The sequence below is a fragment of the Anoplopoma fimbria genome, chromosome 13, assembly GCF_027596085.1.
Source record: "Anoplopoma fimbria isolate UVic2021 breed Golden Eagle Sablefish chromosome 13, Afim_UVic_2022, whole genome shotgun sequence".
Classification (NCBI taxonomy): Eukaryota; Metazoa; Chordata; class Actinopteri; order Perciformes; family Anoplopomatidae; genus Anoplopoma; species Anoplopoma fimbria.
The window spans coordinates 9,477,400-9,505,033 of NC_072461.1; the positions used below are offsets into that span (position 1 = coordinate 9,477,400).

The 27,634-nt window shown below is 40.5% G+C and overlaps 2 protein-coding genes across 2 annotated transcripts; both read left to right on the plus strand.

Moving 5' to 3' along the window:
* The first annotated feature begins 689 nt into the window (after positions 1 to 689).
* LOC129101687 (homeobox protein orthopedia B-like) lies at positions 690 to 4,969 on the plus strand. The gene is made up of 3 exons (XM_054611590.1): positions 690 to 726; positions 1,081 to 1,475; positions 4,472 to 4,969. The coding sequence occupies exons 1-3, from the start codon at positions 690 to 692 to the stop codon at positions 4,967 to 4,969; spliced, it is 930 nt and encodes a 309-aa protein (XP_054467565.1).
* Positions 4,970 to 18,184: 13,215 nt separating this feature from the next.
* Positions 18,185 to 26,145, plus strand: LOC129101657 (corticotropin-releasing factor-binding protein-like). Its single transcript, XM_054611554.1, has 7 exons — positions 18,185 to 18,280; positions 18,378 to 18,465; positions 19,123 to 19,280; positions 20,555 to 20,765; positions 22,049 to 22,203; positions 24,927 to 25,047; positions 25,991 to 26,145. Exons 1-7 carry the CDS (start codon positions 18,200 to 18,202, stop codon positions 26,143 to 26,145), a joined length of 969 nt encoding a protein of 322 aa, XP_054467529.1. The 5' UTR covers positions 18,185 to 18,199.
* The last annotated feature ends 1,489 nt before the right edge of the window (positions 26,146 to 27,634 follow it).

A 27,634-nucleotide genomic window follows, 5' to 3' on the forward strand; every position in this document is an offset into this window, starting at 1 on the left:
GACTTTGGGAAATGAATCCTCCTTTTCTGGGTTACTGTCTATAAACAGGCCAATAAACATAGCAGTGCTTTGACAATTTAAATTTTGATATGGCAATTTATTCAATGGAACATAGCTACATGTTCTGGCTCAAATAACCACAAGCTCATGTCTCCTGGAGCAAAACCAACCCAGTCTTTGCATGAGCTCACCTTCCAGTATTGTACATGTATGTCCACAAACAGGAGTCCTGTCATCGCACTAACTATATGAGATTAAACAAACACATTAAGATGTCGAACGTGGAATAATCTTAGCATGAAAAGCTAATAAATCAGAGGACGGGAATGGCAGAGGATTGGATTGTAGTGTTCCGTGCGCGTTTGGGTTTGTGCGCGCGCGTGCCTTCTTCCGTATGTGTGTATAAAAAAAAATAAAAAAAAACAGAAGAAGAAGAAGAAAAAAGAGGGGGGAGTCACGTCGCTGACATTTCCAAGCTCCCGCTCTGATTGGCTCTTATTTGAGGAAGCTCACGGGTTCTTTCAACTAATAAGCGCCTCCCCGTCGCTCTAAAGGACATTATAATGCAAGGGACCTCCTTTTTTTAACCACAAACCGAATTTTCGTTCATTTAGACGATATATACTTTTTAAATTGCCCCAAAGTTGTGGGATTTTTTTGGAGCGCATTTCACCCTGGAGCGGTACGCGATGCTCTCTCATGCCGACCTCCTGGATGCTCGGCTCGGTGAGTTATCATCACTAAACTCCGGCCCTAAACTCCAGTGTAAGATTCCAACTTCTTCTTCAATCTTGTGATGTGATAGATAGACTGTGTAGTTAATTGTGTTAACAGCTAAGTGGTTTTTAGCGTTGCTTTATGCCATTCTTTACAGTAATTTATCTGGAATAAAGAGTTATCTGACAGCCAAAAATATTTACGATTCAAAATTACGAGCCAAGCTAGATTGAGTTTATGTGTTATATTCTTTGGATTGATATACGTCTGTTGCCTTTTTGTATGTGACTCTCCTTTAAAGCTGCTACGCTGTAAGATCTGCCAAGTATTTACTCAAAGCCTCTCTCCTCCTCATCCTCTCAGGGATGAAGGATGCTGCAGAGTTACTCGGACACCGAGAGGCTCTCAAGTGCCGGCTGGGTGGTGGGGTGCCAGACCAGGGGCACCCGGGAGACATGGCCCCTGGTTCGGACTCCGTGGAGGGAACCACTCTCCTGCCGGGAGAAGACATCGCTAACGTGGGATCCAACTCCGCCGGCATGACGGTGAACGGGAAGGAGCAGGAGAAGCAGCAGCAGCAGCAGCCTCAGCAGAGCTCCAGTCAGTCCGCCAGCCAGAAACAGAAGCGGCACAGGACGCGCTTCACGCCGGCGCAGCTCAACGAGCTGGAGCGCAGCTTCGCCAAAACCCACTACCCTGACATCTTCATGAGGGAGGAGCTGGCGCTGAGGATCGGCCTCACTGAGTCCAGAGTTCAGGTAAAACACTTGCGCAATGTGGATTTTACAGGATGCAAACACTCGCGTGGTGTAGTAAGGTGCGGCTTTGGGTCCAGATTTTGATCTTGTGGGGGGTTTGCAGCACGATACAAATGTCAAAAATCTCGCTTGCAATCCATCTGGGAAGCAGTGAGCAAAGTAGGCTGGAGAAAAGAGGATTCAGGACCAAAACCCCCTATGTGCGTTTGTAGATATATAGTTTGGCCACTTCTGAAATGTTCCATAATGTATACTCAGCTAATTGTCACTGGTCCTTGTGTACCGACATGTCTTTGGGGCTATTAGGTGTTTTACGTTTTGGGTGCAAATGCTTTAAAATATCAAATCTAACGGGTGGATGGACGCCCAATTACAATCCATATAACTAAGAGTACTAGTATGCATCATTAAAGTCACAGAATCATTTAGAAATATTTTCTTATTTAGGTTTAGCACTATATCCTGCCTTAGTTTACTCAAAGGAAAAAAAGCGCTGTGTATTTGAAGGGTCAACACATTCTCATACTATTCGTTGTGTTCTGGTGGGCAAATGACAGTTGTTTAAAAAAATACAAGCTCAAGCATATTTTAAATAAAAGTATGGTATTCAAATATGGCATGATTTGTCCAAAAGCAAGCAACATGTCATTTTAAGAAGCCTGCCCCATCTAATATATGGGCGACTCTGTCCAAGGTGCTGGAATATTTCGCACCTGCAGATAACGAGCTGAAATCCGTCGCCCATGAAGTAAAAAATAAATAAATAAAAAAGAAGAAGAATATTACATGACGCCACTTCTGTTGACTGTCTGGAAATATTGAAGTTTATTGAGGGGTGAACGTTTTTTCATTTTCTTTACATTGGCTTAATTTTCGTTTCATTTGGACCTGCATTTATTGCATGTAATTAAATTTTAGGTATTTAGGCTTTGGCAATTATTTTTCGACACATTTTTTATCATTACAAATGGGAATTACCCTGGCCAAAATAATGCTCAATATATTATAGAGAACATTTTTAAAGAATTTCCTTCACAAAATATGTCAGGGTTGGATTGTTTGGCACATTATTTTTGTTTTTTCTTGGTTTATAGGGATGAAATTAATTAATTAATTCATTCATTATTATTTATTTATTATTATTTACAATGCAAACTTTATTAATTGAGTTTCTATCTATTTCTTAATATAATCAACCACTTTTTAAACGATACAAACTGTATGCAGACATGCATTATAACAAGCATGCAGGGACGTACAAGGCTCTAATAAACCAAACACATTATCAACCAATTTCAGTCTTATTTATAACAGTGAACGGGTTATTAACCAGTGATGTGAAATCCATGCAAATGATCCACACTGAAAGCAATAAAACCAGTATAACCATTAGTCACCTTAATAATCAAGTCTTTATTCTATGGAGTCCAGGGTGCTGCTCGCTGCTGGTAAACATGAGTGCAGGCCGTGCAGGTGCAGCCTTCAGTGGGCGTGTTGGCCGGCGTGCGTGCCTCCACCTCCACACCCTCTCCTCTTTTTTAAAATGCTCTATCAGCGACGTCTTAATAGGACTCTAGAATATATTGTACTTTTTTAATGGAATGAGAAATTGCATTTTCTTTCCCCCCCTCCGAGTGTAATGGGTTTGGGCGACGTTTCACGGATGGCTGAGCGGAATGAGAGCGAGATTTCACTTTTAATACGGAGGAGGCATCGACTCACGGCCTCGCCCGCGCATTAATCACTCCCGAAGATGGTGAAATCTTTATAAAGCCCAACGGAGAACGCGCCTGTGTTGTTGTTGTTTTTTTTGGGTTGTTTTTTTTAGCTGCGTACGTGTGTCGTTGTGTTTGTTACGCGCTTGGAAGTGGATGGGTGGGTTTTATTTCCACGTAGACAATGTACAGCAATGCGGGCTATTTGTATTTTAAAGTCAACACAATATTTAGGGCGATTTACAGTTAATTTGCTTGTAAATAAAATGTTAGAAAGATAAATAATTCGGCTCACTGCTGCAGAACAACAGCAATAAAAAATACTCCTGTGACGGCTGAGTTTGTATACAAAGCACCTTATGTAGGCTATTTTATTTACAATGAAATTCACAACCCTGGCCTTTTGTTAGTTTCAGTTCCATCCAAAGCGTCTTAAAACATTATTATGTTAACAGTAGCCGAATGATTTAAATTCACAATAGCCTAATGTTTAAAGGAATCCCCTAGTGTTACATACAGGCTAATGTACTTGAGAACGATTCATAAATGGCATCTAATATGAATACCTCAAAGTCCTGCCTATCAGGCTATAGTGGCAGTGATTATATTCTGATAAGAGGCCTTAAGGCCAATTGCAGAAGGTCAACATTTATGTCTTGTTGATTTCGTTTGTCATAACTCAACACGGGTCGGAATCAGACCAGCTGGTATGAGTTTGTGTTTACAAGTACTCTGTAGCAGGGTGGTATGAAGGACACCATCTCCAACCACCTTTACGCTATGTTTCTGTCCCTGCTATGGAATACAATTATATACTCCCCTCCTATAATTATTATTATTATTATTTTGTTTTATCCATATTATATTATTATAGACACTAATGTCCTATTCGAGCCTTAAAGTTAGTCTGCGTGTGTTGAGATATTAGTGAGATTATTCTGCGTAAACCGTATTTTTCTCTACTGTAGCAGTATTTTTCCAACATCCGCCTCGATGCCCTCATCACAGTGTAATACTAACACAGACTACAGCTCTTTTTAAACGGAACCTCAAAACCCATCTCTTTAAAAGAGCATTTAGCTAAACTTTCTTTGAGGTTCCCCCTTTTAATAGTTTTTTGTTATTTTTTTCTCTGTAGCACTTTGAGATTCTTGAATATAAAGTGCATTATAAATAAAATTTTATTATTATTATTATTATTATTATTATTCATACTGCTTCAGACGTACGTCCCCCTGTCTGTCCGTCTGATGGCTCACGGTCGTGTCTCTCTGCTCGCAGGTTTGGTTTCAGAACAGACGAGCCAAATGGAAGAAGAGGAAGAAGACCACCAATGTTTTCCGCTCCCCGGGAACTCTGCTTCCGACACCGGGCCTGCAGCAGTTCTCTGCCGCGGCCGCCATGGAGAACAGCCTCTGCTCTTTCCACGCCAACGACTCTCGCTGGGCCACGGGGATGCCGGGAGTGTCCCAGCTGCAGCTCCCGCCGGCCCTGGGTCGCCAGCCGGGCATGCAGTCCCTGTCACAGTGCAGCCTGGGCCCAGGCCCTCCAAACTCCATGGGTCTCTCCAACGGCCTCTCCTCCAACGGCTCCGGTCTGCAGTCCCACCTCTACCAGTCGCATTTCCCCGGAATGTCGGCCTCTCTCTCCGGCCCCTCAAACGTATCGGGCTCGCCGCAGCTGTGTACTTCCCCGGACAGTGACATGTGGAGAGGGACAAGCATCGCCTCACTGCGGCGCAAAGCCCTGGAGCACACAGTGTCCATGAGTTTCACTTAGTGACTTTTTAGGGGAAAAAAAAACACCCCGCCGCACTCCTCTCCTCCAAACCCACCCCCCCCCTTCCCCTGCCCCCCCACCCACCCCCTCCCATCCCCACCCTGCGGCTCTTTTTCAGTTTTTATTCCCGCTATTAGATCAAAACGAAAGAGAGAGAGAGAGAGAGAGCTAATCAGGCCTGAAATGTGAGAGAATGGAGACTGTACTTCATCTATAGGCATAATGACAGAAAGAAAAGGACAACACAAACAAATGGACAAATGGAAGAAAAAAATGTCTTGGGTTTGGGGTTATTTATCTTAATTCAAAAGGATTTTATCAACTATTGATGATAAATACTATTGTAATGATCTCTAGACTAAAGGCCCTAATTACTGAGAGCCAAAACAATCGTCGTATTTGCGTTTTCATTGAGTGTGTCTTTACGCACACACGTTAATTGTGTTCAGGTGAAGTTGTGTTATGTCAAACGGTTATTTATAAGATTGGGTATACATTTTGGTGACAGCCTACCACACACGCACCACACTGTAGGTGGGCCTATTGAACTGGGTCTCGGGCATGCACTGTGCATGTGGATTTAAACGCTTGGATAATTTAAGGAGAAAATGATGCCCACTCAGATTGAAGAGGTACTTTTGTGAGGCGATCCCTGTCTCGTGTGCATGAGACGGGAGCATAAATCTAAAGAGGAAAAAAAAAACAAGACAATGATCTTTCAGTAGGCCTACGCTGTTTTAGGATGTTTTGTGTAGATAAAACATTCTTGCTATGTACCCGCTGGTCTTTTTTGTGACATGTTTTAACTTATTGTATGTGCTATTACTTGACACATTTCTTAAATGTTTGATCAAATGCTCCACATTGACGGGTTTGTACCAATTTAAAAATGAACAAACAAATAAAAGTAATTTTCAAGAATGTCAACACAAGAATGATTCATGTCTCCATTAAGTTTAACGAGATATATAATGTCCATTTTGTACAAATTCCTATAAGCACTTTGAAGCCTATGCATGAGCTTCCTACTGATCCGCCCTTCCGGTCATTTGTTGATGGTACTTGTAGTTTATTTGGATTCTATAGCACTCCCAAATTATAATGGGATTTTCAATATATATATATATATATATATATATATATAATTATTATTATTTTGGATGCAATTTTGTTGCACAAACTTATATTGTTAGTTGTCTTTGCACAGTGACCAGTGTTTGAGGTGACTGGGTTAAAGGGTTTATGAAGGGTAACTGGTCCCAGTATGGCAGACAGGAGCGGTAAAGATGTCAGTGCTGGGATGTGACGGTCATTGCTTTTAACCATGACGGTCATCCCACTGAGCAGACTGGATGGTCTGTAACTAAACAGGAGGTATCACAGGCCTCTCTCTGTGTGTGTGTGTGTTGTGTGTGTGTGTGTGTGTGTGTGTGTGTGTGTGTGTGTGTGTGTGTGTGTGTGTGTGTGTGTGTGTGTGTGTGTGTGTGTGTGTGTGTGTTTGTATATAATGTATATATAGTTTATTTAGTTTTAATGAAGGCTGAAGTTGGCTTTTATGATCCTTCCTCGAGTAGTACACATGACACAATTGATAGATGCAGCAAAACTGGACTTGTTATAATATCCACACTGGTTATTAGAGAAATACCAGAGGAGATGAAAATAAAAGGCAGCCCAGTTCTCATGGGAATGGTACAGAAATATTATTGCACCGGGAATCCCGCCATATTTCAGCCTGTCAATAATCCTATTAATTGACTACACCTATCAGCCTGTATCTGGGTCACTCTGATATCTGCAGGTTAATCCTATACATTACTTTAGCAGCCACAGCAACAATACCTAATTGCTATTAGGTAGTTTCTAAATGACTATCAGTACATACAGTATATAGGCAAAATGGCAACACTTTGGTGTCATTTAAGTGGTTTAATTAGGCTATCTTCAATTTTAGTCACATGGACCAGCAGATAATCACAGTATGGCTTTCACATCATTATTCACACAATTAGCAGTGCAGATAGGTCTACAGAAACACTGGGAGACTGGACCCACCCACCCACACACACTGACTTCCGATTTCATTCAGTTTTATAAACTTTAATTACAGCAATACACTTGAGGTAAATCTATAATAAAGAGTTTTACCTATAGTGCTCAAAAATGCCCACCACTGAGTGTCCTACAAGGCATTATCAATGACTTGTTCACTTCAGTCTTCTCATGCAGCACAAGCTGTTTATGGGAGTAGCTGTCTCTCCCCTGTCGATCAGACCCCTAACAAAGTGATGAGCACAAATCCATTAGGCAAAATATCAATTAGATGAATGAATAATGAAACAAGTTGATCGGGGAGTTTCTGGTACTATATTATAGGGAACAAGTGAAACAAAATGCAGAAAACGTTTTGCAGTTTCACTCAACTCTACATTTAGCAGCTCAGTAGACCTCACAATAAATGTGTTTGAAACTAAATTACGGCATTGATAACATTGAAATAGTAAGAATGTCAATTATATGATGCTAAAGTAATGGACAAACACATTCCTCAGACATTTATGAATCTGAACTGACACACTTTTCCTAAGTTGTTAAACAGACACGTTTTTCATTATTTCTGATCTGTTATTACGCGTAACGTGTACAGTGTTTTCTACATCCCATGAATGTCATAAGAAAAACAAAAATACCGGTAATCCGTGTTAAGCAGTTACACCTTTTGATCATTTGACATTTATTCAAAGTTCCTCATTACTTGCCCATCAGTTGTGTAATAAGTGAAACTCACCTTGTTTGCGTAACCTTAATTTCAAATTATCCTGATATGAGATGTAATGTCTGTAAACTCGGCTCCGAGTGAGGTAAATAAAAATTTTCCATTATGAAAGTGAGCGAACCTCACTGTCTGTGTCAAAGATTATAAGTGTCAACTTGAGCCTGAAATCACAGCAGCTCAAATTAATCAGCGTGTTAACCTCGTCTCGTTGTCAGCGCTGAGGCCAATTTATGGTCACGGGATGGTAATTGATGAGATATGGCATTACCATAAGCAGTCCCACTGCCTGTAAACTTATAATTGGAGTTTCTGTAACAATGCAGGGGGGTTAAACAAAGGATTAATCATAATTAACAAAAGTATATTACTTTCCCCATATTAAACAGTTGGTTTCCACCTTTCCTATTAGCATAAAATTGTTTGCAGTAATTCACTGAATTATTGAAAATACCAACACAAGTCAAGACCCTGAAAGAAACCATTTATTCCTCTCTGTGCTTTGTGTGTGTGTGTGTGTGTGTGTGTGTGTGTGTGTGTGTGTGTGTGTGTGTGTGTGTGTGTGTGTGTGTGTGTGTGTGTGTGTGTGTGTGTGTGTGTGTGTGTGTGTGTGTGTGTGTGTGTGTGTGTGTGCGTGTATCACACCCTAAGTTTCCTTTATATGCAATTAGCTTAAATTAAATAGCCTGAAGTTTTCAAACACAAAAAAACTATTTGGACAATTTGTATTTTCCAAGCTATTTGCAAGTGTGCCATTCTGCAGCAGGTCACAGTTTAATTACATTTACAGACTGATACAATAAACAGGCCACATTGTATTAATTTACAGACCGGAAGAAGGGGTAATTACAGAAAAGCAAGGAAGGAAAACGTAATTAAGAAAGAATAATTATTTTCTAAATTGAATTGATAGTCAAGTCATAGTGAATGTATACAAGAGAAAGCACCAGGTTATCAATTGTTTATGCTCATGGATGTTCAACCAATTTTTATAGGATATTGTTGATAACCCACTCAATCTCAATGGACATATTTTGGGAAAGAACATTTTTTTTCTCTGTTTGTTTCATGATGGTCACCAACTCAAAGTCATGTTTATTTGTCTTTTACTGCAAATTATTCACTTATACACCACCAAGTCTAGTTGTAGCAGCAGTCTATATATATATATATATTCTTTTTTTTCATTAGAATAATTGCAAGTGGCCCACCTTCCCTGCAGACTCTTTTAATTACACGACATTGCGTGACAACAGTCGATCAACCGTTATAACCACAGCCAAAGTGACTGCTGCTCCACCCATCCAGGCTGGAGCGGTGTGTGTTGTTCTGGTATATCGAGCTCTTATGTGTGGCTCAGCCCACCAGATCCAGCAGCCCCGTGCTGACTATACTGTGTCCTGGGCCGCAGTAACAGATGTGAAATCACATTACCCAAACGCTGCAATTAGTCTCACTCGCTCGCGGGTTAATGAGTTTGTGGAAATGTGCGACCCATTCCTCATTAGGTAATTTCTCATGCACTGATGAGAGAGGGAGAGAGAGATGATGTGGGTAGAGCATAGCGGGTATGGAAATGGCACAGAGTGTCCTGCCCCACATACTGTAAAGCAGAATGCAGCTGAGGGGAGTTTCAGGGGGAAATTAATCACCTCATGATTAATCATGGAATGAGACTTTCATGCATTCTTTTTTTTATTAGTCTGAGGATTCCTGTGAAGTGAATTAAAAAAATAAAATAAAAAATCCACCTCTTACACTCTCATGTCCTCTGTAGTTGTATCCAAGAGTTCAGTGGGTGGGGGGGCTTTGTAAAGCAGCTCCTATCCCTTGTTGGGGTCACATCAGTCTGTCTCATTATGGGCTGGCTATATGCTTATTTCCTTGCTGTGTGGCCACAGACTCTGCCGGTGAATAGACAGCCGAGGGCAAAGCTCTGTCAGGACACAATGGACGACAACAAAAGAACTAATTAGCAATCAATTACCGACGTGTTTCTGCCCTGCACCTTTTATCTGGTTAGAGTGTAGAGCAGGTTACCACTCAGCATGTCCCATTCATACACACACTCACACACACCAGCTGTTGTGTGCAGCAAACGTTTGTGTGTGTGTGTGTGTGTGTGTGTGTGTGTGTGTGTGTTTTTGTTAAGAATTTGGATCATTGCAGTGATGTATGTGGTAGCTTAGTGATATGTGGTTTAATGCAAGAAAATGCCGCTCAAAGGTGAAACATCTTCAAATTAATCCAATTTAGACCTTCAGAGAGAAGTTTATTTTCACTGCGTCTGAGAGTGTAGAAAGACAGTTGTTCATCAGCCTCATCTGTGACAAATCAGTCCCTTTGTTGTATTCCATTGCGTCTGTTCATTGATGTGATCACTTGATATTAATCTGAGTTTAGTCTGCTCAGGACATTTCTTGCATTCAAAACATATATTTTTTTAATCCCAGCTCCTCATGGAAACCAAGTAGATTTAGTGTTACAGCCCGATTTGGGCGTGTGGCTTGTTCATTTCAGCGTCTCCCTCTGCACACACATGCACACGCGCGCACGCGTACACACGCGCGCTTGGTGACATCTGGGGAGGAAAGTGTGCCGCGAGGAGGCTGCGAGTGCCTCTCATGATAACAACTCTGCATCTCAACAACCTGCATCCATCATCATCAGCGCTAACATCTGCTCTGAGCCTCAGCCTTAAATCTCTTTCTACCCCTCCCAATCCCTTACCTCCCTCTACTCTTCACCCCCTCGTTCTTACTCTCCTTTTTCTTCTTCCTGCTTCTCTTCTGTCCATCTTTCTCCCAGTAGAAGCAACCATGGCTGCCTCCTCCTTTTTTTCTTCTTTTTTTTTTACTTAACCACTCTGCTCCATCTGGTTTGACTCTCATCCAAATCCCCTCATCTGCAGAATATGTGTGGATGTGTTTTCTTCTTCTTTCAACCACCCTTAAAATCAATATTTAATGATGATGTTATCAGTGCTTTTATGTGTAATTTAGCCAGCGTGTCAGTATGAATGAGACACTGTCAGCTTTATGGCGTCAGGCATTTATTTCCTGTTAATGGGTGCTCCTGGTGGTACACAAACCAAAACCCAGTGGACGTCTGATGGATTTGTCTGTTTCATTCCTGTTCATGCATGCATTCACAGCAATGCGTGCATGTATAAAGTACATGTCTGCCACACAACACACACACACACACACACACACACACACACACACACACACACACACACACACACACACACACACACACACACACACACACAATCTGAAAAGTATAGAATGTTGCAAATGAATGCCACACTTTGATGTGACATTTCTTGCTTTATTGTACCAGAATAAGACAATGAATGAGGCATCCAATGTGACGGTGTCATCTCCCTTTGATTTGATCTTATCATGCAATCAATCAAAGCAACTGTTTGTTTTCCAAAGCAGACTGCGTCGCCTGATTTTTTGACATTTTCCTGAAGCCGCGACAATTACTTCAGCTCTGGGAGCCAACATTGTTGAGAGGCAATAATCATGATAGTTTTTCTCAGTCATTTTTCTCCCAATAACAAGCCATTTTTAATCCAATTAGGAGTGCTAACGTGAGAGGCATAATACCACAGCCCCTGGGACAGATGAGAGAATATGCAGGACATTTATCCCGACAGTCAATATTGGATTTCTCACTAAGCAGCTGTGCCTGCTCTCTCTGACATTCTCCACCTCTGCACAGTGATCCGTCCTGATTAAACAGGCTTTTCTACTTTATCAACATTCATTACATGACCCGGTCATGCATGGCCACAGAAACCAGCGGCAGCAAAGTTACATGCTTTACGTTGGGGTTTTCCTACTTCTCTTCTTTATTTGAATTCAACTGTTCAGTGACAGATGATACATCACATGGCTCTTAACCGGATCTTGGATTGTGTTTTGTATGAGCAGATAGGTGTGTTGTGGTATTCCCCAAAAACTTTCCTCACCTACACTGACAGACTAGATGTCTTTTTATAGTTGAACCTGAATGCAGGTGGCTAAACTAGTTTTGTATTAGGAAACTGTTGGCTACTATATCCAACAGTGGTTCCTCTTCATTTCCTGATCTGAACCCCCTGATTATAATTGCATTTTAAGCCAGGACAAGTAAAATTTCTGCACATATTTCTTGTTTTTTTCAGTTCAGTCACCTTTGCTAAGATGCAGAAAATATGGTTTAGTGTGCAACACTTCAGGATAAGAAAGCAGCAAAGAGCTATCAGTACTTTGATTAGCAGCTAAACATTGCCACCTTCTGGTGGCTGTCGAGAGGATCACAGTGCTGTACGAAAATGCTTTTTATTCATTCATGCAATTATTTATATATTTAAAAAATATCTAGACAGATGGTCAATAGATTTTTTTTTATCTCATCTCGGCATCACTTAATGAAATATGTCTGTTAACTCTACAGAGAATCATACAATTATTGTTCCGTCAAAACACAGCTAATAAAACGCAGAAAATGCATGAAAAAGAGGGCTGCTGTTTATAGCTGATTGCAGTCGATACATTTATACAGTGCACTGAATCATTGTCATTGAGCGCATTGATTGTGTGGACTAATCAATGTTTATTAGGCTGGATAAGACTGGCCGGACCACAGCGGAGGCTGAGTGATGAAGGAACACGTTTACTGAGTGTTGAAGGCCCACCCACCTGCAATGAGCAGACATGTTGCAGAGTTCGAGGGGACTTCAAACTGTATGTTTAGTGGACAACGTACGGTTTATATACCCATTCAACATTTGTCTTACAAATACAGTAGGAGGGTCCCAGGTCTCCTACAATGATGCATCTTAAGGGAGTGAAATACCACAGTATTATCCAGGCCTCAAACAAACGGAGTGCTTCCCATTGGCCAAGAATGAGATAATTTATATACAAAGAGGAAGGCTTTGTTTAAAAGAAAGTCAATGTTGAAAATGTATTGCATCGGTCCGATCCTTGTCTATTATGGTGTGTCTGCCATTGACCTCTTTCACAGTGTTTCTCTGTCTTTTGGCACAGGTGCACCCATCCTTCCTGTATCAGGAGGCCACTGACACTGACATGGATAGGAAAGCATCCGACAGGATCATCCACATGCAAAGAGGCAGTTGATGCTCTGCTGTTTTTGTACCGGTAATTGGAGACGGTCACCGCCTGCAGCTGATAGAATGATTTACAAGACATGAGCTAAAAGGCCACAGTCTGACGTACGGGAGCCTCGTGAGACTTTGTAAGAGTGGAAGTGGTTGTCAATCATGAACCCGGCAGGTACCCTATTAAACACCACACTGACGCAGGTTTGTTCTCATTGATATCGTCTCTTGTGTTTTCTTCTGACCTCTACTAGCCAGCGCATGACAAAAAAAAGGTTTTATTTGATAGGACTAAGTCGCCTTACAAGAGGCTGTTTGTTAGCGTCTCTTCATAGTTTCAATGAATTTCAACTTTGTCTTCAAGGATCACACTTCAGTGAGTTAGTAATGAGTGAAGAGAAAATACATTATGATAAACTCTAGTTGGATAAACAAATATAAATGTAATGTCATGAATCTTGACCAACTATTTCCTTGCCAACCTTATAAGATTGGAATTCGTTTTTTCAAGCAACGACTTCACTCCGTCAGCCTTTTGGTTATATTTTGGGCCACTACACTCTCATTGCGTCAGTCTCTCTGATTGTGTTTCCTTGAGAAAATAGGTCCCTTGATACTCCAGAACAATTATTCCCCAGTGTGCTCTGTAATTATACTATTATGTAGAATTATTCTCATCATCTGCATGTGCCATCAATCATTGCAGCACAATTTATAAGTCTGTTTGCTGTTTCTTCAGGCCAAAGCTCTTTCCAGTATGTACAATAACTCAGCAAAATCAGTTTACACCTCGAACAATATCGATACATTCTTAGTGATTAACAGAATCATGGTTTGTCCAGTGACCTTGCTAATAATTAGTTGATACTGGAAAGTTTATATCCTGGTATTTGTCACCTTAATATACAGTAAGTCTTGGACTGGCACATGAATGTTTTGTCATCATTTATCCCGTCTGCAAAATGTTTTAGATTAAAGACTTTAAAAGCAGACCAAACAAACAGGCCAACATCAGTTGGGAGTCACCAGGCCTCCTCTGAAGAACTCCGCTGGAAGGTAATTAAAGGAAGAGTGTGTTATCCATCGCTCCTCATTAATGCACTTTGAATTAACCACTTTCAGGGGAGAGGAATGGGGAGGAGGGAACTAGGGAGAAAATCCATGCAGACTTTAAAGTAATCTCTCTCTGTCAGGTCGGTCCAAACGGGGAGGGTCGGCTCATTACGGCCCCCGCAGGAGATGAATGGGTCAGTCAGCCAGTAGAGCTGGTGCTGGACCACCGTGTTGACAGACAGATCCACACAAGAGGTGTTCGTGTGTGCCTGTGTGTGTGTGTGTGTGTGTGTGTGTGTGTGTGTGTGTGTGTGTGTGTGTGTGTGTGTGTGTGTGTGTGTGTGTGTGTGTGTGTGTGTGTCAGGGGGCCAACACACAACAAGCCACAAGGCAAAAACACTTAGCTACATGTGCTATCTTTGCCAGGGAGCAGGTGTGCAGAAGGAGGTTGCATGCTGGGACACGGGGAAGGTTTAAGATGCTAATGTATGGAGTCAACAATCACTGTGGTTTAACTTTGACCACATGGAGGGGTGTCTGTCACATCTGGCCAGCTGAGGCAACCATCACAGACACAGTGGGCACTCCAAGATCACATCACTTAAGATTTCATGAGCTGCTTCTGTCTTTAATTTTATGCATTTTTAAGAATATTTCAATTATGGTTCCTGATTCCTGAACTATATTTCATGCATATCTTGCATTGTTATAAACCCCAAAGCGCGCCCCCCCCCTCACTCAAAGACAAACACAAATATAACTGTTCCAACATTTGCCAGCAGATGGTGTTGCAGTCTTCTGTGTTAGTGAGGCAGAGGCAGATACTTGAATTTATTTTTAATAGTGAGGACATGAAGCTTTCTTTATAAATTTTCATATTATAATTAGTCATAACTGAATTTTATTCATCAGAGCAAGAACATTTGCCAACTTTTCTCTACCAAACTAAATTCACTGATTCTAACAGCGGATTTAATGAGAATGTGTTTGTCTGTGTTTTTACATCAAATATACTGCATTACATTCTTTGCATGCTGTCACATTTTCCTCATGTTATTGTGGTTTAATTTTATCCGCCACTGTTGCATTTCCTTTTTACATTTAGATTCCTGTGTATTTGGCGGTAATATGGGAAGAGAGGTTGAATACAATTATATTATATATTAGATTAGAAGATCAACAATGTGAGCAGACCAGCATAATGCAAATTGATATATCTGCTCATCATTCAGAGCAGTAAAATGAGACGTGGGTTTACTTGTTCATTAAAATCCAACTATTGATTTAATAAATTGTATTAAAACAATTACAGTATGTATCACAGCACCACATCACATACATCAGAGCATTTGTGTGAAATCGCCAAGGGACAAGCACTTACAGCACATGAAAATCACACACATGCACACACCATCTAGTGTTTTGCTAACATTTTCCAGTTCCTTAGCTGTCATTCACATTAGCGAAGCACACTTTAGCAGCGAGACCCTGGCTAATAGGTTCAGACATCTTTTCAACACAAGGACTAATTACTATCACTGACCACTGGCTTTTTAAATGAAAGTAATACACCTTGAATAGGTCATCAGCATTGTAAGTCTGAGGGGCTGTTAGACCAAATGTTATTCATTATGGTGATTTTTTTTTTTCTTTTGGTTTGTCGTCCTGTGTGGCATCACAGACCTTCATCACTATGAGAAAATGTCAGCTATCATTAGCTTAAGATAATTGCCGGCCAGAGTTTCACACAGAGTCTCTCCTTATTTCAGATGAATGAGAGTAAGTGGGGGCTAAAGTATGAACGCTGGCGGGATGATCGTCATCGCTTACACTACATCTGAGTTTGACCTTTCACAAAAGCAGCATGGACACATACAATTAGTCTCATCCTAATTAATTTGCCACGTCACTACAAACCAGATTGCATCAAAGCTTCTCTCTCTCTTTCTCTTTTTTTTTGCTATAGCTACATCTGGACCTTTTTGTTCTTTGTGTTCTCCACAGTTTGCTCTTGTTTTATGAAAAGATGTCTTTAATACTGTGCTTTTGAATACAGCTCAGCGTTTTAATGCTTTGGCTTTCTTTTTGGAGTGTGGCCATATTGTGAATATCTCTACATACAGAGATAGGTGGATTTCCCACACTAAATAATCTCTGAAGTTACTGATTGAATTTGTTGATTAGCTTTTGCTTCCACAGTATCAATCTATCTGCTCTCAACTCTTGGTTTAGAAGGGGAGATCACAAAAACGTTTTTTATGATTACTCTTTTAAGGTATAGCTCCATGTGTATCAGTGGAGACAGATTGAGAAGTTGAGAAAAACATGCCATATACAAGGTTTCTTTATTGTAATTGTCCAACAGGGTTGCCCAGTAAAATTCAGTTTGTGGTCCCATTGGGCTACATAAGAAAAACACACAAAAAACTAAGCTATATTATATGTGGAGGATGAATTAAGGAGTCTCACAAGAAGCTGTTCTGGTGGTAGAGCAGCTGTTCCTTCTCTAACCGCGTGCCAGATGACATCAGGGTGAACAGGCTGTTGTCTTTCAATATTGTTTAGGCTCTTCGCAGGCGCCTCTTATCACCAATTTTACTGATGGGTAGATGGGTACAAATTATTTTCCGGGTGGTTTTAATAACCAGCTGTAGAGCCCTCCTGTACTGGGCCATACACATCCAATGCCAGTTTGTAATGTTTCCAGTCAGGATGCTTTCTATTGCTACTCCGTAAGAGTTTACAAACTTTGGCACAGGAATTTTGCCTTCTTAAGTTTTCATTAAAAAAAGCACTTTAAGAGCTTTTTTCACCAGGATGGAGACCCAGCCCGGTCTCACAGAAATACGTGAAATGGTCACGAACTGTTAACGACACATTACGTAGTACTGGGAAGTGTGTTTAAATTCTGTGTCGACAGCACAAGAACAATGCCAAGGGTGTTCATTACGATCCTTGTTCGTGGTGGATGTGAAAAGGACTGCAAAGGACATAGCTAGTGACGTAGTATTGTATTAAACAGTGAGAAAGACTGACATCTTGGGGTGGGGGGGATGGATGGGTCAAACAATCACACTACTTTCAACCAAGAGATCATTGTTCGCGTTTCAAAGTGTTGTTGTGAAGTCATTCATTCGAGATGTTTTTCCTAAACCTAACTGTGTGGTTTTGTTGCCTAAACCCTGACGTTCATTTGAAAGTCCTGCTGAGCAACGCAAAAAGAAGTCATGCTGAGTGACCCTGAAATTAAAAAAAATCATGTCCATGGATATTGATCAAAAGATTAAATTTTGTGACTATTTCTCAAACTGCCGTGAGACTGTGTTGGATGACCATGTTAAGTTGTTTGTGATGCTAACTCCCAGGAACTTAAAACTGTTCACTTGCTCCACCTCAGCAGCGTTGATGTAGACACATTTGGTATTAACAGTGACTCAATTAGGTGGTTTAGTCCAGCATCATTGCTACCAGAAAACGTTCCTCCCCAGTCAGCATTTGCTCTGATGCAAGGATTTACACCTGTACCTCACAGGGGACTGAAGCTCCAGTCACAAGCTGGCTTCTCTGACCTTTAGACCACCACTGCCCCATGACGCCTCACTGGCTTCCCACTCATAAACAGTGCACCATACTTTATTTAAATGCCTGAGCTCCTGCTGTTTGGATCGGAAACCAAGGTCATTGCAGGATATACGCCCGTGTGTCCCAAGTATTCATCCATTACAATATAGGAACATGTGAAATTCATGTTTTTTACCTATGCAATATTAGATACATATATAGAGACAATACACATTGATCCAAATATTAAAAGGTGTTCTTTAAAATATTCTACATGAAAAACGATTTATAAGATGGGAAATATGTTGCACACCTGCAATTTTTTTTGTGTAATTGGATTTCTTTATTTCAATATTTGTTGTGTTAGCTTCCTTTCTATCTGAATAAAGTTAATTCATAATGTAATAACTGCACTTCACAAAGAAACGGCCTATATGCAACATTATGTATGCAATTTGACAGGTTGACATTCTGGCTTTTGAATAAAAATGTTGTTATTATTTATTCCCTCAGAGCCAGGCATACTGTATGTAGGCTAATACTGGTAAGAATTTCACACGATTAAAATGACTCTTAAGTCCGCTCCATTCAGTGTTTGGGAGTGACCCTCTGATGTAGGCCTGCCCGTCTGTCTGTGCTGCTATAAAAGCCTCCACCTCTCAAACAGCGCCGTTATTTCCCTCCTCTGCTTCAGTAAACACTTAACCGATAGACGCACTTCAGAATGTCGGCGGCTCTGCGCGCACAGCTGTTCCTCTTTCTGATCTCCCTCTCATCAAGGACGGGGCTCAGTCGCTACATTGAGGTAAGGCTTTTTTTGATTGATGATCAATAATTCCTGAAAGTTAAAACAGGTCAAAAAACTCTAATTTGTCCGTCCATTTCTGTTATGTTTTATTCAGGAAAACGAAGCTGCAGATGGATTGTACTCTCTGCTCAATTTGGACCAGAAAAGAGAATCAGAGGATTTTATTTTCCGCCGACCTCTCAGTAAGTGCTGCAGTAAACACTTTCTTAATTCACTAGATGATTATGCGCAGCGACTTGGCAAACAACACGTGAACCGTTCACATAATTAAAAGTATGTTAAGTGATGGATTTAAAACATTCTTTGCAGAGATGTTCATTGCAGTTCTATTGTCCAGGCAGGAATTGCAGGACACATTTTTAATTATCAATAAATCAATCAGTCAGTTAATCAGTTAATCATTCCATCCCTACATCTGTACTGTACATGATACTGCACATGATATAGGACATCCATTTAGTGTTTGGATGTAGTAGAAGCACGCAGCAAAAATGTTAGAAATGTCAGAAATGAACACTTGATTTTTCTGAAATTCCATTTCCACCAGAATTAATGAAAACTTAATTAATAAAACTCTCCAGTCAACACTTTTGAAAACTTGTTGTGTTTGACTATAAAGCTGATTATCAAATTACACTGTGAGTTCATGACCAATCTTTGAAGATCACAACAAATCCTCGATGTTTACTGGTTGTCAACAGATGAGTATTGTGTGAATCCCTTCTCTGTCATTGTGAATAAGTAATGTGCGTGTGTGTATGTGTGTGTGTGTGTGTGTGTGTGTGTGTGTGTGTGTGTGTGTGTGTGTGTGTGTGTGTGTGTGTGTGTGTGCTTTGTAGGATGTTTGGACATGCTGGCCACTGATGGCTACTTCACCTTCGTGGCGTCTCAACCACAGCTGGCTTGTGCTGCCTTCATCATCGCTGAGCCCAGTGAGGTCATCAGCCTGGAGCTGTCTGACGTTAATATCGACTGCGGCGCCGGAGACTTCATCAAGGTTGGCTCCACTCACCAAAAATAGCACCCACGCATCACCCAACTCCTTTGTGAGTGTAAGACAGGAAGTTCGGGGCTTTGCAATTCAAACTTTTTAATTTCTATTTCATCTTCTCCTGCTTGATTAAAATGTTGCCAAGCTGCATAGGCGGTTAGGTTAAGGGCCAAACACCCCACTGAATCCTCTGTGCATTGGTCACATTACTCAGAGCATGTGTGGGAAGGCTTTAGTTGTGCAGCCAAGCCTGCCAGTTACACTGTAGAGTCATTTCATGTGGGCCAAAGTGGTTAAAGGCATGGCAGGAATAAACTTTTTATCACAAGGACTGGGGTTACAGGCTGGGTCGCCCTGCACAGATCAGTCACTTTTAGCAGGAGAAAGATGCTAAACAACCATACAGCACACATCTTCATTTCCAAACACACTGTCTGCATACATTTTATTCTTTGAATCCATGTTGGATTAAGGTTGTAATTAAATATAATTTATGACACATCAGTGTAGACGTTTCTTCTCAAATATCAAAATTAAGTTATTATGTTTTTGCTAAGACTACTGTTAACCTAAGTCAATAAGGATTTGCATACATATAGCTATATTCATATAGCCTTACACTACATGCCAGTATTCGCACACATTCATACACTGATGACAGAAGCTACCATACAAGATGTCCAACTGCTCATCAGGATCTAATTGTCTTTCACACACACACAGTTTCTTGCCCAAGGACACTTCGACATGAGGACTGTAGGAGCCAGGGGATCAAAACGCCTGTCTTATAATTAGTGGACGAACTGCTCTATCATGGAGCCATAGCCCCTTGCAATAGAAAACACAATGATTTTTAGGACACGTTTTTGGGATCATGTTTATAAACTCATTCATTAAAAGTATAACTGATAACCTCAGTTTTTTATTTTTCAAGCCAGAAAATGTTCATCATGTGTAAACTTGAGCTGTATACATTCTCCAGGTGCCCGATCCTCATCATGTTCATGTTCATATCCTACTCTATGCAAGCAGGAACAGTCCTACCAATTATTATATTTAGTATTTTTGCATCTCCTTTACCTAATGGTATTTTTTGTCAACGATAACTCCATATTTTATGCGAAGGTCCAGTGGAGTGAAACTGAAATAAATAATCTTCGTGGATAATTTTTGGCTCCCAAAACAATACTGATGCTTCCATCAAGTAATGTGAAGAGTATGTTGCCGGGTGAAAATATTGCGAGGTGTGAAGTGAAGATACTACTATTTTCCTCCTACAGATGTTTGATGGCTGGGTCCTGAAGGGAGAGAAGTTTCCCAGCATGCAGGACCACCAGCTCCCTCTACACCAGCGTTACACCGACTACTGCTCCTCCGCGGCACCCGGAGCCACCAGCCGCTCCTCTCAGAACGTCGCCATGATCTTCTTTCGCATTCACAGCCCCGACAGTGGCTTCACCGTCTCTGTCAGAAAGCTACACAACCCCTTCCGTGAGTCACACTGCACCGCCTTTAAGTCACTAGAGGGCTAAAGAGCAAAATAAACAGACCCTAAGTACATAAAAACTCAATTTTAAACAACAAAAATCCTAAGAAAAAAGATGAAACCAGCTCCAAGGCTTTGCATTTAAATGAGATTTGTTTTATTTACTTATATGTGTTTTTAAAAAGAGGACTAGGCTGGTGACTTGTGTGCACGCATGTGTGCTCTTCCTGGACATTTGCGCCTGGTCGAGCATTAATCAAGGCCGAGAGCGACAGGAAGAGATTGAATGAGAGGCATGCACCTGTTTTCCAGCTGCTTGACAAACACGGTGTTAACACTGTGTCAAGCAACATAACAATCACAGCGTGGCTGCCAGACAAAGACAGACAAAGAAAGAGCACTGACAACAAAAAAAGGGAGTTTGAATGGATTATCTGTAAGGAAACAGCATAAATCACAGGCCAATGTGTGAGGTCGCATTTATATATTGACCACTAACTGCAGCCGTCCACAATTTTGGTCCCTTTGTTTTATCGGATTCCAAGTCTCTGATGTGTCAAAAGGTCACCCCAATTGACTAAAACTGGCCATAAAACAGCATTCATGTCTCTGTACATGCAGCAATGTGATATACATAGAATACATAACTCTACAAACACTGTTTGTGTAGAGTCTAATAAATAAAAAGTAGTTCACATGATTTTGACGAGTTTTACAAATTAAATATTTTGTTTATATTTAGTCAGCCCTTTGTATTTGAGTGACTGAAGAAAATACAAATGACACGCATACACAACAGTCAAAAATCATCAATCTGATATTTTAAATGTTGCGGAACAAATAACACTCAATAATATTTATTCTAATATCCTCATGTAATCTTCGATTGGCACGGCTACTTCACCATGAAAATGTTTCCAAATGAACAACATGTCCGCAGGAGGAAACTGTTCCGACTCCCCTTGGTGCCTGTCTAGTCTACCATACTGTCATCAATTCCAATGTCGTTATTTTCTTATCTTTGTCATCAGAACTGTAATTGTCTTTCCATGCTCAACCCTAATTGTGTCCCCTCCCCGCAGTCAGCCTTGATCATGTCCAATTTGTGACATGAGGTGTCAGTAATGAGTTTCTCTCTCCCTGTGTGTGTGTGTGTGTGTGTGTGTGTGTGTGTGTGTGTGTGTGTGTGTGTGTGTGTGTGTGTGTGTGTGTGTGTATGTGTGTGTGTGTGTGTGTGTGTGTGTGTGTGTGTGTGTGTGTGTGTGTATGTGTGTGTCTCTGTGTAAAGCCTGTAACATCATGTCTCAGAATCCAGAGGGCAGCTTCACCATGGTGATGCCACACCAGCGCAGGAACTGCAGCTTCTCCATCATCTACCCCGTGGAGATCCGACTGACAGATCTGAGCCTTGGGCAGGCCAAAAGCAATGAACTCAGCCCAAAGGTGAGACACACACAAACGATCATCCCCCCTTGTCTGTTATAGAAACACTCTACTGAAAGTCCTCTTTAAATGAACAATACAAGCAGATGTATGTCTGTGTACCAGCCGAACTAATGATGGAGGACAGTGGAAGACGTGGTGCACTTGCAACGCAGACGCATTCCAGATATTTAGAACGCTAGATTGGAATGTGTTCTAGCCAATTAGTTAGAACACAAGACACGGGTTCAGGGGAAGACCTGGCAGAGGGGTCGCTTGTAACAATGAGAACTGTACTGTATGTATTGCATTTGTAACACAGATCAAACGTGTTGTGCACCTATGGGTGTTGGTTATTTGCATGAAAAGACATTACATTACAACATCAGCAAGCATGAATACACCCGTGTCACATCTCACATGTATTTCTTGTGACAAAACGTCGATTGGAGACCTCATTGGGGATTCCTCCAGGGTGAAGGATCTTGTAGTGTGTGACCCTATGGCATTCTGTACATTACTTTATTAATTGATGTAGGATTTGTCCATATTTCTTAAACTTAAAGGAATAGTTCAACATTTTTGGATATATGCTTATTTGCTTACTTGCTGAGAGTAGGGGATCAGCCCCACGTCCTGTGTGTCTGTTAAATATGAAGCTACAGCAAGGAGACAGTTAGCATAGTTAGGTTCAAAGCCTGGAAACAGAGCCTGGATCTGTCCAAAGGTAACAAAATCTGCCTTCTGGCTCCAGTTATTTATTTCATGTTACCGTACAGAAATGAGAGCGTGGGTTTGTTAACTGAAAAACGTCACCAGTGAACTTCTTAAAATACCGTAGACAGGCAGTTTTTGAGAGTCGTCCAAAGCCACTGGTGTTTGAGCGATTCTGTGGTCAGCTGCTGTTGCAGGTGAAAACACCTGTGTGAGTGCACAATGGCTATGTAGGAGCTTCAATCAGCTGATTTCATGAACAGAACCGAGCATGAGGCGTCACAATTTGTAACTGAATGTTCGATAAAGATGTTGGGACAGATTCTGACGCATACTGTTTGAATTGTGGAAAAGAAATGTGCTTCAGTCGATTGTGCCATGTTGAATTTATAGCTCCCCTCTGCTTCAAGGTGTTTTATTGCAGCTCATTGTTAAGCTGTAAAGCCAGTTACGAAATCCTGAACTAATAAATAACACATGGGATTCAAATCTCTTTAAATTAGAGAAAGAAAGAAATGTTGTAAACCGTGTTGATATAAGACTGAACAAAATAAAATAACTCCTGAAGATGTTGGCAGCTGATCTGCCCCCATCTGCCAGAATGTTGACATTATAATAAACTGCAAGTACTGCATTTGTTGGGCCAAATACAACAATCTGACATATCCACTCAAATGCAGAGGAAAACTCTCAATTGTAAAAAATTACAATTTCTAAGACGATGACAAATTGTGATAGCACTTAAACATGCAGCCACAGCTGTCTGTAATTGTATTTTATGTAAAAAGTATGAGATAAAAGAGCACGATATATATAGTAAATATAATGGGGCGGCCGTGGCGCAGTGGAGAGCAGGGTAGTTCTCCAATCAGAGTATCGGCGGTTCGATACCCAGCTTCCGCAGTCCATGTCGCTGTGTCCTTGGGCAAGACACTTAACCCCAAGTTGCTCCCGAAGACTTTGCCATCGGTGTGGACTGGATGTTGTATGAATGTTAGTTAGAGTCTGATGGGCAGGTGGCACCTTGCATGGTAGCCCTGTCATCAGTGTGTGAATGAATGGGCGAATGATATGTAATGATATGTAATAAAAGCTTTGAGCTGCTGATTGTAAGTCGCTTTGGATAAAAGTGTCTGCTAAATGACTGTAATGTAATGTAATGTAAAATAATGGATTTAGGATTGAAACTTGAGGTACCCTTATCCATTATAGCATTATTATATACAATAGCATATTAGACAACTGCCTTTGTGATAGTTAAACTCTCTGTTCGCAGTATATTTTAATTATTTCTCTAATAAGTAACACACAAACTGACATAATGCAGACAAAGCTGGAATTTAAAGTTACTCCCTGGACTTTTCCTTACACTTTGCACTGCAAATACACAAAATCTTACCAAGTATATTTGTCTGATTGCTGGTAAAAGTATCATGTAACTTAAAATAAGACATAATCTCCTAACAAGTAACTTCCAGTGAGATATACGGACTCGGTTATAGGCAATTCATCTTGAATATCTTGTTCAGTGAAAAAAATACTACTTTCATAATAAGCATTACAGGCTTATTATGACAAAACAACACTTCCTAATACTAGTAATTGTATATTTTGAGCAACCTTTTATTCAAATGTACTTTCAGTACGTCTTACAAACACATTGAGACGTGACAAATGTATTGAATTTAGTTTTTATGAATTATGTTTTTCTGTTTGTCCGTCTGTCCGTCCATTCTCGTGAACGCGATATCTCAGTAATGCTTAGAGGGAATTTTGTCAAATTCAGCACAAACATCAACTTGGACACAACGATGAACTGATTATGATGAACTACTTGCATGTGCTAGTGTTCACAAGAAAAAAAGAATCGGGACCTGCTCATCAACATATTGCTCTATAGCACCACGAGTGGTCAAAAACTCCACATTTACCTTTAACATGGCACTTTAATATGCAGACTTAATAGAATAACTGCTTGCATAAGCTGCTCTTCAGCACCACAATATTTTGTTGTTTACTTCTTTTTACAGAGACAGGTGTGGGCGGGCTGTTCGGGGTCAGGTGACTATGTGGAGCTGCTAGGGGGGAATGGGGTGGACACCTCCATGATGTTCCCCATGGCTGACCTCTGTTTCTCCCTCACTGGGCTTGGTGAGTCTGAGTCCCTTCTGTTTCCCTCTAATGTGAATCTGGGATTTTCATTGTAACAGCAGGAAATCCGTCTTCTTGTAGTGGACAATGACTATACAATACTATACTATACTATACTATACTATACTATACTAACATACCATACCATACCATACTATTCTATACTATACTATTTCCCCCATGGGGATCAATAAAGGAATATAATAATAATAATACTATACCACACTATATTTTACTATACTACACTACACTATACCATACTATACTATACTATACTATACTATACTATACTATACTATACTATACTGTACTATGAGCCCAGGCTCATTGTTATTCATTTTAGCAAATATTGTTCCCAGAAAATTGCAGGTTTTTTAAACACAGTTTGTACATTTCACCATGTGTATTGACACATTCAGATTAAATTCCAACTGCCTATTTTGATCGGGCAAATGGAAACACTGTCAAACAGCATCAGGGACCTCTTGTGGTGAGGAGAGAACAGAATGTGCTTCGTATAATTCTGGCAGATGATGCCTGTCAAGTGTAAGTAAATAAAAGATCATCTCTCATGGTGAAATATTTGCCATGCAAATTGCATTTTACATCTTGATTTTCCCCTGATTTTGATATTAAAAAAAAACCCACCAATACATTCCAATATTTTCTGGAGAAAAACAAATTAATATTTATAAATACAGTAAAGGAGCATGATCAAGGTCCTTTATTAACCTTGGAATGATCAATTCATTCATTTTGTATTACAATATGCTGTGATATACATCTTTAATATACTTTATTATGCTATCTTTTTTGATTTAACATGATCATGGAGGGTGATCGCACTTCACAGTCCCAAAGAAAGACACATACCCTTGTCGAAACAAGACTGCTCTGTATTTAGTCCAGTGTAAACTATCTGTTCTTCTCTCTGGCCCCTCAGCCCAGATGAAGATTGGTTGTGATAACTCGGTGGTGAGGCTGGTGTCCAGTGGGAACTATATCAACCGCGTTTCCTTCCAGTACCGTCTACTGGAACAGCGTGAGCTCCCCAAGACCCGAGAGAATGCTCTGGACAACTTCTGCTCTGTGGAATGAGATCACACACACACACACACACACACACACACACACACACACACACACACACACACACACACACACACACACACACACACACACACACACACACACACACACACACACACACACAGACATGCACTTAAGAACATGCACACACACATCCACACAGTCGTCCATCTCTCTGTAAATAATCCAGTTTGATTAATGCAGTCAATACATATTTTGTATTGTTTTGCCAAATATTTTATGTAGTGTTCTAAGATTGTTCGCTTTGATCATAGAATATTTATTTGAATTCAATTAAAAATATGGAGGATGGTGGTTTTAATTGTTTTCTTATTCTTCGTTTGTCAAGAAAATCTATGATACGTTATATTTCTTGGCAAGAGCATTTATTTCAAACCTTCCCTCTGTTCTCAGTTTATATCAGTTTCAGTATTCTTTGGGAGGTTTAACATTATCTGCTTTCTCTTGTGTTCATAATGCCTTGACAATTTAAAAATAAATATGACTTGCATGATAAAGCACATTTATTGTTCTGCTTTTGTGAGTCACTCTGTTTTGATGAACTTTCTTCCATTTCATAATAGAACAGCATGCTCACTTGGTGTTTGTTTTACTAGTATGATTTTACCCAGAACCACAGATCTGAAAACGTGGGAATGTTCTTTAGTCTTGGCCAGCACTAAATATCACAATGGATGTTAAAGTGTGGTACTGGGTCATTAATTATTATTATTATTATTATTATTATTATTATTATTATTATTATTATTATTATTATAGACATTACAGTCCCTTAAGGTTAAACGTTGATGACTTTGGTGATTCCCTGACTCTTCCACTAGCGCCACCATGACGTTGACTTTTGTGGTTTAAGGTGAAATATCAACAATAACAACAACTAGATGGATTGCCGTGAAATGTCGAACAGACATTCATGTCCCCCTCACGTTGAATTGTAATACGGTTGGTGATTCCATAACTTTTCATCTAACAAAAACATCAGGTCTACTTTTTTGTGGTCCAATACTTTGGTTAATGACCAAATACCTCCGAAAACTAATGACATTCCCATCGGCCACAACTGCAATTTGTTTAATGCTAATTAGCAAATCTTAGCAGGCTAACACACAACACTAAGATAGTGAGCGTGGTAATTATTAAACCTGCTGAGCACTGATGTTCAGCAGTATTAATGTTAGCACTATGACCATGTTAGCATGCTAATATTTGCATTTAGCTCAAAGCCCCGCAGCGCCTAAGAACAGCCTCACAGAGCTGCTTGCATGGCTGTAGACTTTTGCTGCCCTTCATTAAAGGTGCTTCATACGAAATTAAGACTGACATTCCTATTGCCACTCAACGGCTCTCAACATGGCGACGGCTGAGCAAATAACGCGCCGCTAACAAAACTAACGACAAAAGTGCTGACGAAACAGTTTTAACCTGGATGGGGGCTATGCTTCTGTGATGATGCTGTCGGTTGGGACAGCGTTATCAG

Coding starts and splice junctions, on each gene's coding strand:
- LOC129101687 (XM_054611590.1), top strand. CDS start 690: ATGCTCTCTCATGCCGACCTCCTGGATGCTCGGCTCG. Junction 727..1,080: donor CCTCCTGGATGCTCGGCTCG/GTGAGTTATCAT, acceptor TCATCCTCTCAG/GGATGAAGGATGCTGCAGAG. Junction 1,476..4,471: donor TCACTGAGTCCAGAGTTCAG/GTAAAACACTTG, acceptor CTCTGCTCGCAG/GTTTGGTTTCAGAACAGACG.
- LOC129101657 (XM_054611554.1), top strand. CDS start 18,200: ATGTCGGCGGCTCTGCGCGCACAGCTGTTCCTCTTTCTGATCTCCCTC. Junction 18,281..18,377: donor GGCTCAGTCGCTACATTGAG/GTAAGGCTTTTT, acceptor TGTTTTATTCAG/GAAAACGAAGCTGCAGATGG. Junction 19,281..20,554: donor GCGCCGGAGACTTCATCAAG/GTTGGCTCCACT, acceptor TTCCTCCTACAG/ATGTTTGATGGCTGGGTCCT.